The sequence below is a fragment of the Dendropsophus ebraccatus genome, chromosome 13 (genome assembly GCF_027789765.1).
Source record: "Dendropsophus ebraccatus isolate aDenEbr1 chromosome 13, aDenEbr1.pat, whole genome shotgun sequence".
NCBI lineage: Eukaryota > Metazoa > Chordata > Amphibia > Anura > Hylidae > Dendropsophus > Dendropsophus ebraccatus.
In genome coordinates, this window is record NC_091466.1 from 59,720,029 (window position 1) to 59,734,650 (window position 14,622).

A 14,622-nucleotide genomic window follows, 5' to 3' on the forward strand; every position below is an offset into this window, starting at 1 on the left:
ATTCAGATAATGGTGAGGACGTCGAAGCTTTGCTGATACAGTGACTAAATCGAATGGTGAGCGCAAAGTTCTCGCAGAAAAGCAGAAGACCTTAAAGGAGAAAACTTCCATTACCTGGCATGATTATTGGCTAAACGGGGCGATATTGCCCCATGTAATAGACATTAATAGTGCAAATACAAATGATTGTATTACAATCTTATCCATACTATACACTTTGGAGAACCAAAACAAAGAGGGAGAAAAAAATAGAGAAGAGTGCAACTTGAGCATGATTCGGCATTAAAATATTGGTGGCTGAGGAAGTTGGCTGTATCCATGTTTTCCGGGACTCCATAGGGCTGCATCCAACTTCTTCAGCCACTGGTATTCAAATGCCGCACGATTGGACTCAAGCATGCTCAAGTTGCGTTCATCTCTAACAGAGAACAAACAGGACCCTCCATTATGGTGATGGAGTTTTCTATCTGTGGGTTCGTTTCCACTTAAAGTGACTTTGTACCCACAATCTGACCCCCCCCCCCCCCCCCAAAAAAAAAAAAAAAACACTTGTACCTTCTGATAGCTGCATTTAATCCAAGATCTGTCCTGGGGTCCGTTAGGCAGGAGATGCAGTTATTGTCCTAAACAACTTTTAAACTACTAGCCCTGTGTCAAATTGGCGTGGCCTAGAGTACCCATGCCCTAGGCCTGCACCACCCCTCTGTCCCTCCTCATCATCGTTAGGAATGCCCCCAGGCAAGATTTTCCCTGTACATCACCTATCTGAACACTACACAGGTGCCTTAACGATCCAGCACTTGTGCAGTGTACACACAGGTGATGAATAGGAGAAATTGTTCTAGGGACATTCCTAATGATGGAGGGTGGGGAGGAGAGACGGAGGGGCGTCGCAGGCCTAAGGCACACATACTCTAGGCAATACTAATTTGACACACGGCTGCAAGTTTGAAAGTTGTTTTTTAGGACAATAACTGCATCACCTGCCAAACGGACCCCAAGACAGATCTTGGATTAAAAGCAGCTATCTGACGGTACAAGCGGTTTTGGGGGGTTAGATTGTGGGTACAGAGTTGCTTTAAAGCCTCTAGGGATGATTTCCAGCTTTCTTCTTTGCTGACAGTGCAGTTCCTCCATAGAGATGTGTTGAATAGGTTCTTTCCACCTAATAGGGGAAAGGAGATATTATAAGTTCAGACTGGACCTCCTCTCTTCAAGAGCGGCATAGCAGGTGCAAGGGCTGCCCCTATGGTATGTACATGAAAACATGACAAAACTTTACCCATCCATATCCTCAATGCAGAGCATTCACAAAAAGTAAGATACAAAACCACAGTTTTCAGTATAAAATATATCCTTGTAAATAAAAAACCCCTAAGCATCATGGCTTAAAACATTGCCCATGTCTGAATAGAAACTATATTTTCTGCTTTTCTCCGAATAGGCAATCCTGCACCAGGAAGGCCATATGGATGATGGCGTCACATTACAGAAGTGTCAGCATGAAGAATCCCAAGCTGCTAGAATCATTCGTAACACCACAGGCCTGTTCAGTCAGTTTATCAGGTACAGATTGCTCAGCAGTCTCTAATTTTTGCTACACATTGAACAGATTTGTATGGCTGTCTATTGATAGCATCCTAAAAGGGATACAGGGTAATAAATCACATCAACGGTTCTTAAAGGGGATCTATCGTCGGGGGATCTACCTATTGTAGCTATGTAAAATATAAATATATATCACAATCTATGTATCTAAACAAAAATAATATTATCGTTATTAATCATATTAGGATTTCGGTTCTGTAGTGATTGCTTTCTTGTTATTTTGACAGACAGGATTACATTGAAATATAGAGCATGAGATATATATAGATAACCTAGATCTCAGTAGTTTGTCTCCACAATTCTTTTCCTTCCCACCATAACGACTTGTGCACAGGTCACAGAGCATGCCCACAACACTCTCCTATAGAAGTCAAATGATAGATAGATAGATAGATAAAAAGATAGATATTCAGCATATATTATGCTACAAAGCAGATCAGGCAAGAGTTACAGATAATATTTTTTAAAAATAACTTGAGGACGGCAAACATGCTCATAAATAGTCTATAGCATGATTGTAATTTTGCTGATGCTTCTGGAGAATTTATAGCACTACGAGAAGTCACTAAAATATTCATCTGATCTGTAGGGAATTGTTTGCTGACAGTTTTTTTTTTATTTTGTTTATTTTATTTTTATGGCTAGTGACCTGGATTCTCTGACGGGGAACAACCGGACAGTAACAGCCCCCATCGCCCTGCCTATTGAGGAGGTAGTTCAAACCCTGCAAGACTTGATCACTTATTTCCAGCCTCCCGAGGAAGAACTAGAACATGAAGATAAACAAAATAAACTCCGCTCACTCAAGAACAGGCAGAACCTTTTTAAAGAGGAGGTATAAGTCCAATAACCTGAATGACAGGACTACATGTTCTGTTTTGCTAACATTCTTTTATGCTTTTTGCTATATTATACTATCTATGTGTTTTTGTACTTTTACTTTTAATTATTCCACTAAATATACTTATTACAGCAAGTATTTTTAAAGCCACTCACCCCTATATTATATCAGGCGGCAGTGCCCAAAATTCTTGGCTCATCTTTAGCATCTCTGCACAGGTGTAACTTGATGTTTTTGTTCTTCTATGCATCTGAAAAAACTCCAACCAACCCAATACCATTTACATATCTAGTGTCGTCCCATGTAGTTGGCAAGAGACTTTAGGTCCTGTAATTCCCAGGATTAGGAGCATTTATTATGTCTGCACCCCCCCCCCCGCCCCCCCACACACACACATAAATATGCTTCTGCATCTAAGATATCATCAGAGGGAATAACAATAATTAAAGAACATTGACATTTAAAGGAATGGGGTACTCTGATACTTATCAGCTGCTGCATGTCCTGCAAGAAGTAGTGTTTTTTTCCATTCTGACACAATGCTCTTTGCTGCCATCTCTGTCCAAGACAGGAACTGTCTAGAGCAGTAGCAAATTGCTATGGACAGTTCCTGATATGGACAGAGGTGGCAGCAGAGAGCACTATATCAGAATGAGAAAAAAAATTAAACCACTCCCTGCAGGACATACAGCAGCTGATAATTACTTGAAGACTTGAGATTTTTTATTAGAAGTAATTTAAAGATCCATATAATTTTCTGACCCCAGTTGATTTATAAAGAAGAATTTTTATTGGAGTACCCCTTTAAAGGGGTTATCCAGTGCTACAAGAACATGGCCACTTCCCCCCCCCTCTCTTGTCTCCAGTGTGGTTTGCAATTAAGCTCCATTTACTTCAGTGGAACTAAGGGCCCTTTTACACAGAAAGATTATCTGACAGATTATCTGCCAAAGATTTGAAGCCCAAACCAGGAACAGACTATAAACGAGTTCAGGTCATACAGGAAAGCCTGAGATTTCTCCTCTTTTTAAATCCAGTCCTGGCTTTGGCTTCAAATCTTTGGCAGATAATCTGTCGGATAATCTTTCTGTGTAAAAGGGCCCTTAGTCCTAAACCCCACCCAATCTGGAGACAAGAGTGGGGGAAAAGTGGCCATGTTTTTGTAGCGCTGGATAACCCCTTTAAATATTGGGCCTAAACATCCTAAAGGTTATGTCTTGCATTGCAAGAGACTTTAGCTCTACTTTAGTGCCTGCTTTTCCCCATTATAATAGTGCCCCACACTAAATGTATATATTATAGTGACAAATGTAGAGTTTCAGCAAAGTGTGAATTGAGTCACCCACACATCCATTAATAGTACTGTAATACTTTGATTTATATTCAGCCTAGACCATTCATTGATTTTAATAGAATACATTGAATACAAAGGAATCTAATAAACGACTGGGAGTTGACAGTGAAGCTTTTAGCTGTAATGGGCAGCTAAATTAATGCATGATATGTTTGTTTCACTAAATCTAGGTGACTTGCTACTAGGAGAAATCTTATAAGTGCTAAAATAGTCCCTAAGGGTCATATTAGACAAAGCGTTTTTAATGCAAGATCGTTTATCCAGAAAAAAAGACAAATTTGGTCAGCTCTCCTAGAACACCATTTACACTAGGTAGAAGCACATTGCTATGGCTGAAATTGCAAACACACAAAAACACTGAAAAATGCAACAGCTCACTGTAATGGCAAGATACAGACTCACTACAGATATGAAAATAGTTAAAAGCTCTTGGTTACCATTTACAGACAGTGTAAACCACCCCACAAGGTTGTTAATTGTTAACCTGAAATCGTTCACCATATTACTCGTTAGTTGCGATCATTACTGCGATTGTTTACTCCATCTAATCCCAGCAAATGATGTGGAATTACGGTGCGTTTACATGGAACGATTATAATTATTCTTCAAATTTTCGCAATAACGATTGCATTTGAGCAATAATCGGCTCGTGTAAACACACTGAACGATGAAGCGACGAGCGATAAATCGTTCATTGTGATATTTCAACAAGTTCTCAAATCGTCGTTGGTCGTTCGCCTAAGATTCGCAGATCGCTTCGTGTAAACTGTCCTTCACCGATTCACCCTATGTGTGAGATAGGCTTAAGCAATCTTAAAACGACTGCAATAATGAATTTTCCAAACGATGTATCGTTCCGTCTAAAAGCTGATTGTTATAGACAACACAACGTTACTTCGAAATCGTTAATCGTTCGATTGGGCAAATTATCGCTCCGTGTAAACGCAGCATTACACTGAGCGATTAACAATAATTTTGGTGTCTGCACCAAACAAACGATGAACGATTTCTCGTTGGTCATTCGAGCATTGCCTGCATTTACACAAAGCAATTATCGTTTATATATTCAAATGATATAGCGATAATAGAGCCCTTAGTAACTGGTTAAAATTTTTGTGGGCTTTAATTGAATTGAAAAGCACTGTCGACTATACTTTTCAGTGCAGTTAAAGAAAGGTCTACTGTTATGGTGACCATTACCCATCAGTCCCCGAACACAGCGGTCTACAGGTGGGTCACTTCTCCTTTTGGGAAAGTTGTGGCTTATTAAAGGGGTTATCCAGCGCTACAAAAACAAGGCCACTTTTCCCCCTCTCTTGTCTCCAGTTCAGGTGCGGTTTGCAATTAAGCTTCATTTTCTTCAATGGAACTGAGTTTGAACCCCCCCCCCCCCCCAATCTGGAGACAAGAGAGGGGGAAAAGTGGCCATGTTTTTTGTAGCGCTGAATAACCCCTTTAAATCCCTAGTCATGTTCTGATGCTTCTTAAAGAAGGATAAAAGTTGACTTGAAGGGAAAGCTATCTCTTATAGCTGGCCTCAGAGAGCTGCTTTGTATATGCTTTATTCCTGGGTGTTACCCTAAGAAGCAAGAACAATTATGCTTTGATAGCTCTACATTTTCCTATGGGTATATAGATATGAGTTTAGTGCCCAGTCTTATACTTGTGTATCTACTTAAAGTAGTAATGATGAATGAATGCTATATATTATTATATTGGTTAACTGCTGCTTATAATGTAAAATAAACCCATCTGTTTTTCTAGACATTAATGTTTTTTCCTCCTGTCCAGGGAATGCTGGCTCTTGTGCTAAACTGTATTGACCGTTTAAATGTATACAGCAGTGCAGCACACTTTGCCGAAATTATCGGGGAGAAAGCCGGACCAGCATGGAAGGAAATCCTGAACCTTCTCTATGAATTACTAGGTGACTGAACACTAAGTAACCCTTACTATTTCAGTTTTATAAATTATTAAAAGTGGTATTCTGGCAAAAAAAAAAAAAATAAAAAAAATAAAAAAAAATAATTGATAAATATTTATTTATTTTTTATTTTTTTATTCATTTATACAATTAAAAAATCCATCTATATCCCTGCTGTTTCTGACACAACCTATCGTGGCAGCAGAGAGACTGTGCCGCTTCTAACTGCTGCCACTCAATGTAAAAATGTTGTTTTTTTTAAATAACATTTGCTTTCATAAACTTATATTACAAACCGATGTAACTTTATGAATAAAAGCATAGTGATAGTGGTCACCCTCTATCATGAGGTATGAGGGACACAGAAACATCCAACTGCACTTACTCAGCCGATTCTAAAGCTCTGTACAGAAAATTGCACTTCTGCATTTCAGCCAGGGGTATGCATCATTGAATGTAATGTGTGTCTCTCTGATGGAATTAAGGGTTTCATGGGAAGGCCTTCATAATGTAGCTGGTTGACCATCATTTTTTCATTGAAATTGAAGCTATTTCTGTTAGCCATCCATTGTAGGATCCACTGTGGTTTCTGGTGATACTCGCTAAGCTCAGGTCTATGTAAGTACAATTACAGTATGAGGTAGGAGAGGCCTAATTTATCATGATTTTGGCATGTCATGTTATATTGGAGCGTGAACATAAGTTTTCACTCCATTCATTTTTTTTCTGCTAGGAGAAATCCCATAAGTGCTGAAATAGTCCCTTAGTAACTGGTCAAAACTTACGTTGGATTTAGTTGTGTTGACTATACCTTTCAGTGCAGTTGAAAGAAAGGTATACCTATACCCTTTCAGTCCCTGGACACAACTGTCTATAGGTGGGTCACTTCTCCTTCTGGGCAAGTGACTCGCCTATATGTGTATAGTTGGTCAGTCCCATTAAAATCATTGGTTTCAGCCATCTACATTACTACTGAATGTAATCAGATATTGTTGCTTACGTCTATTTATTTCTTCTTTTGTTTCTTTTTCAAGCTGCCCTCATTCGTGGAAATAGAAGCAACTGTGCACAATTTTCCAATAATTTGGATTGGCTTATAAGTAAATTGGAGCGTCTTGAATCATCTTCAGGTACTTTCACAGTAGCCTGTACCATTTGTAAGAAAAATATCCAATGAAGATGAATGTATATTGGCCATTAAGGCTACGTTCACATGTTTCCTTAATTGCAGATCCACAATTATGGACATAAATAAGAACTTATTCATTCATGTTGGGCTGTTCACATAATTTTACCGATCCTTGAATAGCCAGTAATCCGTCCAGAAAAAATTATTGACATACCCAAGTAGGAACTGTAACTGCAGCACGGATTCTCCCATAGAAGTCTATATCAGTTTCTATATTTTGCAAATGTTAAAGAAGTATTGTCCATAATCTCTGCAAAAAACGCATCGGTAATTCTGAGCTCACACGTGACGCTCCTCCTGGCAGCCATTTTAATAAGCCACTTTTATGGATCTGAAAAAAATATGGATTACGGTGGCATTTTTTGTGGAATTCGGATGACAGTTGTAGATTAGTGATGAGTCAATACTGTTCGATCGAATAGATATTCAATCAAATAGTAAGGTATTTGATCTATCGAATATTATCAAAAAGTTCGGCGAATATTTGATAAATATTCGATAAGCGTTCAAATCCCCCAGCTTCCGGTTTTTACCTCCAAGTGGTCGAATAGATGTTTTTCAATAATCGAATATTTGTTCCCATAGACTTCAATGGGATTGAATATTCGATTGAATATTCGGGAGATATTCGTACGAATATTGAATATTCGAAAATTTCACTATTCGCTCATTACTATTGTAGATGATAAGGTCCAGAAAAATTTAGGAACGCGTGACTAACTTTCTAAAAAGCCATGAGAAGAGAATATTGCATAGAATGTGCATTTTATAAAAAAAAAATTTCGTCCAAACCTTCCTCCAAAGTAGATATAACCAGATGTATTCTATGACTTGCAGAGTTGTCCCATATGCAGCGCTCTCACAGTTCTCAAAAAATTGCTGCAAGAAATGTCACAAAAGTAACCAGATGCACAACTTATACCTGAGAAAAATAGGCTCCAGATGTGTGAGGAAATCCAGTAGTTTATTTTTCCCCATATAATGTTTTTCTGTTAATTAATCACCTTCATCGGATACAGACCAGACGTAGTTATGTGCCGCACTTGGAAACATTATATACTCATTCAATATAGCGCCTGTAGAGGTCAATGTGGGCCTGTGCCGGTCACTGCTGTAGGAGTGGCACAGCCATTGTAACTGATGCTGCAGCTGAAGTGACACCAATTAATTAGCTTCACTTCCAGGACCACCAGAAGTGGCATTCCCCGCTGGCAGAACTCCAGGCACATGACTTTGATTCTCTTTTATCTGTCTTGAACAATGGGTTCAAGCATCAGTTTCTACCATGGTGGAGAAAAACTTCATTGGATCACTAGAGATGGAAGGACAAGTCCTTAATGCAGTGATATACCCAGCTGCACTACAAGAACATTGTGTAGTTGTGCTCAGATAGAAGAGGAAGCAATCCTTTGATCCTTTATAATAATAATAATAATAATAATAATAATAATAATAATATTATTATTATCCTCCATGCAGTTTCAGCATTGTGAGAGGAGACAACACATCAGATTCTGAAGATGACTTATCTTGTTTCTTTCAGGAATACTGGAGGTTTTACATTGTATCTTGATCGAAAGCCCAGAGGCTTTAAATTTAATCGAGAAGGGACATATACGATCAATCATTTCTCTTTTGGACAAACATGGACGAAACCACAAGGTACAGTATATAGTATCACCAGGAAATAATAGTAACGATGATAATAATATAGTGAACAATGTCTTTTCTTGTAGTGGATGCAAATAACTATATACTTTAAGGCTATGTTCACACTACGTAAAAGTACGGCAGTTGTTGCCATCGGCAACAACGGCCGTACTTTTTGAGGAGTGAAACACTGCTTCTGCTTCAATGGGATCCTGGCCGGAGCGTATACACATCGTCAGTTTTCTGCGGCCGCAATTCAATGAATTGCGTCCGTCGGAAACCCTGTCAGTTCACACAATGAAGCAAGCTGCTCCGGCCACTTGCTTCATTGTGAGCTGCGGGAGGTTCTGATGCGGACGCGCGCTGATGCGCCCACATCAGAACACTACGTCCAGAAAGATCAAAGGTCACAGAACGGCCAGTCTAGTATGTTATGTCAACATAGCCTAAATTTATATATATATATATATATATAAATATATATATATATATAAATTTAATAGTTTAATATTGTTGTTGTCTTTGTTGTTTTCAAAGTATAAAAAAAAACACTGCCCTTCCTCTACCTACAACAAGAATTAATTAGTGATAATATTATGGACAATTGTTTATTGCGTTAACTCTTTTCCCTTTGTAAATAATAAATATTGGTAGATATTTATCACAAATGTTTTGTTGGATCCGTCAATTTATGATCCCAAAAAAGCACAAATTCCCCCCCCCCCCCCCCGATTCTTTTATGTTAATATAATATGTAATTTATTTGGTGTAATCTTTCTTTTGACTAATACACTAAGGCATAAAGTCAACAGAGTGGCTGGATTTACTGTATACGGGAAATGGGATTATGTTGCTTATTTTGTCTCTTGTTTTCAGGTCCTGGATGTGCTGTGCTCTCTGTGTGTATGTAATGGCGTTGCTGTGCGCACAAATCAGAACCTCATTTGTGACAACCTGCTGCCCAGGAGGGACTTGTTGTTACAAACCCGTTTGATTAATGATGTCACCAGGTAAAGTTGTACTTACTATGTCTGATATTCTTACTTTTGTGCATATTAGTGCATAGTGAATAGAAGCCGATACACTCAACAAGTACAAATGCTACAAATCTGAAGCTTTACCATACAGGTCCTGCCATCTTCATAGGAACATTCAATACTATGCTTTGATCCGGAGGATTGCGGCATTGTCCTCCAGAGAGAACTATCCGCTGCCATTGCAGTAACTATTTATATTTTGTCTGGTACATTGTATTACAGGACTTGACATAATGACATAATGTGAAGTTGCATTGAGTAGGATACCCAGATACTAGGTATACCTCTACAGAGAACTTGTTCTCCACAGATCATAGTGATCCATGGCTGCCCCTAATACTTAATAGGCTCCTTTCCTCCTGTGAATCAGCTTGGACATCAACTGATGTTAACACCCTGGTTTAGAATAAAGGTAGCTTCACACACACCGTGAATTTTCTGCTGCGGATACACTGCAGATAAGCAGCAGGTTTGATGTAAATAACTAAACACAGCATCAAATCTGCACCATCAAATCTGCTGCAGATCTGCTGTGCATCGGTCGTGTGTCTTAGCACCCTAAGGCAATGTTCCCACTACGTTTAAACAATGGCCATTATTTGGCACTCAAAACAACAGCCGTTGTTTTAAATGAAGTCTATGGACAACGGCCGAAAAATAAATGGCATAAACATTTTGTCGACGGACGTCGTTCAATACATTGTGTGAAACAACAGCCATTGTTTGCGTTGACTTCAATGTAAATCATTGCATTATGAAAAGAATGGCTGTTCTTTTCATAAAAAGTAGTGTGTGAACATAGCCTTAAAGGAGAAGTCCGGTGAAAATTTTTATTACGGTATTGTATTGCCCTCCAAAAGTTATACAAATCACCAATAAACACTTATTACGGGAAATGCTTATAAAGTGCTTTTTTTCCTACACTTACTACTGCATCAAGGCTTCACTTCCTGGATAAAATTGTGATGTCACGACCCGACTTCCAGAGCTGTGCGGGTTGTGGCTGCTGGAGAGGATGATGGCAGAGGGATTCTCAGTGTCCCTTCAGTGCCCTGTGTCCCTCAGTGTGCCCCTGCCATCATCCTCTCTAGCAGCCACAGCCCGCACAGCTCTGGGAGTCGGGTCGTGACATCACAATTTTATTCAGGAAGTGAAGCCTTGATGCAGTAGTAAGTGCGGGGAAAAAAGCACTTTATGTGCCTTTCCTGTAATAAGTGTATATTGGGGATTTGTATAACTTTTGGGGGGCAATACAATGCCGTAATAAAAATTTTCACTGGACTAATCGTTCGAAAAATCGTCAAAATCGTTCGGATAATCGCTAAATGTAATAGCAGACAACGATTAAACGACCAACGAGAAATCATTGGTCGTTTAATAGAATTTGGACCTATTTTTATCTTTTATCGTTCGCATGTATTAAGACTTCATTCTGTCTTTCGTAGTAGTGGCGAATGCAGTGGCGAAAACAGAACAAACGTAATAACGATCATAAGTAACGATCATCGTTCCGTGTAATTGGGTGAACAATTTCAGGTCATCCGCCATAGCGGTCATTTAAGTTCGTTTATCGTCAAAAAATCGCTTCGTGTAAGTGTTGTAGTTTCTTCATTGGTCGATGCCATCAACTTTCATAGGAAATCTTTCAGAATGCGCATTCATTTTCCATAAGCTGCTTCTTATTCTCAGTAATACAAGACAACATGTTTCGGTCCCTTTAAACTGGAACCTTCATCAGGCATAGCAGTGATATGTAAAACTCCATCTTATAGTATTACCATCTTACATTGTAAAAAAGGTAAGCGGCGTCAAAAACAGGTTACATACAGTACCCTCTGTAGTATAAAATATACGATATGATAAAATAATAGTATGCATTGCTATGCCTATTTTATTGTTTTGTACGTTTTATACTACAGGCAATGTTTTTGATCTTATTTGTAGATGTACATAACATATAATTTTATGTATTATTGTTAAGCCTGATGAAGATCTCAGTCCAAAAGGACCAAAATGTGTTGAATAACTGAAGCTTATAGAAAGCAACTCTGTAGGATTGCAAAGGAATGGTGAGGTCATTGACTAATAGGGAGACTGCAGCCCCTAGTCTGAATCGCGGAGCTCACGTCAGCTAATGTCCAGGCTGATGCTGGAAAATCAAATGGTTTTATGCCTTTTGTATTTTGACATGGTTTCTCTAGGGATTTTTAGGCCAAGAAAATTAAAGGGGTACTCTAGCGAAAATCATTTTCTTTCAAATCAACTGGTTTGGGAAACTTGGATAGATTTGTAATTCACTTCTTAAAAGTGAAGTGAAGTGAAGTAATTCACTTCACTTAAAAATCTCCAGTCTTTCAGTTCTTATCAGCTGCTGTATGTCCTGCAGGAAGTGGTGTATTCTTTCCAGTCACACAGTGCTCTCTGACACAGTGCTCTCTGCTGCCACCACTGTCCAGAGCAGTAGCAAATCCCCATAGAAAATCTCGCCTGCTCTGGACAGTCCCGGTCTCAGACGGGTGGAGCAGAGAGCGCTGTGTCAGACAGGAAAGAAAACACCACTTCCTGCAGGACAAACAGCAGCTGATAAATATGGGAAGACTGGATATTTTAAAGTTTAACACACTGCATTTCCACATTTAGGTATGGGTTTTCCTTTAGTGTATCCTATGAGAAAAAAAAATATTCCCATGTGTAATATATATATATATATATATATATATATATATATATATATATATATATATATATATATATATATTTATTTTTTTAATACTTGTGTTTTCTAGCATGAGGCCAAATATCTTCCTTGGTGTGGCAGAGGGTTCAGCACAGTACAAAAAGTGGTACTTTGAGATGATTATCGATCAGGTTGATCCATTTCTAACCCCCGAACCAACTCACCTGCGTATAGGATGGGCGTCCACCTCTGGCTATGCTCCTTATCCAGGTGGAGGTGAAGGATGGGGAGGCAATGGTGTAGGCGATGATCTTTTCTCTTATGGCTTTGATGGTCTTCACTTATGGTCTGGTAAGTACATTTTGTGTTTTTGGGAATATCTCTTCTTATTTTCCACTTATACAGCTATTTGAAGGTTTGACTTAATATTAGGCGTGGAGAAAACTGTATTGCAGCAATAAAGGGCATATTGCTTATTACCACTATGTCCATTATTGATGCTATAACTGATATTATATGTAGAGTTGATCGAACAGGACGAAGTTCAGGTTTGTATGAACCCAAACCACCAGCATTAGACTCCCGCTGCCTTCCCGTTCTGTGGGGAAGGTGGAGACAGCCCGAGTACCGCCTGAAAAACAGGGAATACAGCCTATTACCTAGGCTGTATCCCTGTTTTCCAGGCGGTACCCGAGCTGTCTCCACCTTCCCCACAAAACAGGAAGGCAGCGGGAGTCAAATGGCGATGGTTCGTACAAACCTGAACTTTGGCCCTGTTCGATCATCTCTAATTATATGTAGTCGCTGATGTCGCCTAAGTTACAAAGTTCATAAAAAGTGACTAGTAAGAGTTTGAGGATGTAAGAGCAGTTAATGTAATAAACTTATAATCCTGGCCAATGCCTTAATTTCAGCATTGGAAGACTCCCAATAACAGCGTCCTTTCACTTGTTTGCCTGGTTACTGGTTCATGCAATGTATTTTGTTCAGGCAGTACAGTGCCCCATCCCTCTTGGGTATAAATGAAATGAAGCCACCGCTGATTCCTGAGCTTAGCACGCTTTAGAAGTTTGGACGGGAACACAATCGAGCCTTTGCCAGTTGGAGGGATTTGAGCAGGGTGCGCTCTGTTCATAATACAACAAAAGCTAATTTCCTTACTATAATCCACTGTCTTTAAATGTAACAGCTGTGTATAACTAGACAACAGTAATTCCTCAGACTGGGAAATGACTCGGGCCTCCTGTCGCCAGACTACACAACTCAAGGAAGAGATCATTCACTAGGCTCTTTCATTCTCTGCCACCACTACAGTGCCAAATCTTTGCAGTTTACGCATCTAGTCTTGGCATCAAACCTTCGTAAAAGTTGGGCAAAAGTGGACGTGTGTACCAATTTGACGTAGTCCTGTCGTCACTCAAGATCAACCTCTCTTGTCTTGTACACTTAGAGGGGCTGAATGGCTGAATAAAGTTTCCGTCAGCTGTTCTTTACCCTCACAGTGGCCATTGCATGAAATGTAGTATTTGGGCTCTATTATACTGTTCAGCCGATATCTCCCTGTGTAAAAGGGCTGGGAAACGGCCAACAAACAACAATACAATTGTTCATCAGCTCATTGCTTACTTTGCTCATCGCTCATTGGCCAAATGTCTATCCATATAGTAAAGAATGTGCATCTGGCAAATAATGGCAGCAAATGGCTGAGCACCCAGTCCAGCAATTGATTATAAAGCCCAGCCTGCACGATTGTCTTGTTTACTAAGTGAGTGCGGATCTACAAGATCAGTGCTGATTTACATTGCAGATCTACAATATTAGTGCTCATTTAGGGTGCGGATTGACTAGTTTAGTGCTCATTTAGAGTGCCAATCTACAAGATTAGTGCTCATTTAGAGTGCCAATCTACAAGACTATTGCTCATTTAGAGTGCCAATCTACAAAATTAGTGCTCATTTAGAGTGCCAATCTACAAAATTAGTGCTCATTTAGAGTGCCAATCTACAAGACTATTGCTCATTTAGAGTGCCAATCTACAAGATTAGTGCTTTTTTAGTGCATACATGGGCCTATGTAATAGGGCGATAATATGTAAAAAAGATGTGCAAAAAGCTCCTCCCTAGAAAAGCTATGGCTCTGGCGCAACCTACAGGAGGTAGCATCTCTTCTACTCAATATTTGATTAAAGAGCCTTAGAACATGACTGGGAATTATAGTCAAGCCAGAATCTGTCCCAAAAGGGATGGTTACTCCTCTGTAGACAGCTGTTTCAGGGTTGTTGCTTCTCATCAGTACAGAGTAGGGCTGGCTAGGAGAGAGGCACTTGATATGGGACCAAGGGA

General features: G+C 39.4%; 1 protein-coding gene across 6 annotated transcripts in view; it reads left to right on the forward strand.

Moving 5' to 3' along the window:
* The window catches only part of RYR3 (ryanodine receptor 3), a 474,528-nt gene that overhangs the window by 203,180 nt on the left and 256,726 nt on the right, over positions 1-14,622 (forward strand). For all 6 annotated transcript variants that reach the window (XM_069950600.1, XM_069950599.1, XM_069950601.1 and 3 more), the window contains 7 exons: positions 1,445-1,566; positions 2,254-2,443; positions 5,595-5,730; positions 6,762-6,857; positions 8,460-8,578; positions 9,443-9,576; positions 12,390-12,631. In XM_069950600.1, coding sequence (XP_069806701.1) covers positions 1,445-1,566; positions 2,254-2,443; positions 5,595-5,730; positions 6,762-6,857; positions 8,460-8,578; positions 9,443-9,576; positions 12,390-12,631 — 1,039 coding nt within the window. The remainder of the gene's footprint in view (positions 1-1,444; positions 1,567-2,253; positions 2,444-5,594; positions 5,731-6,761; positions 6,858-8,459; positions 8,579-9,442; positions 9,577-12,389; positions 12,632-14,622) is intronic.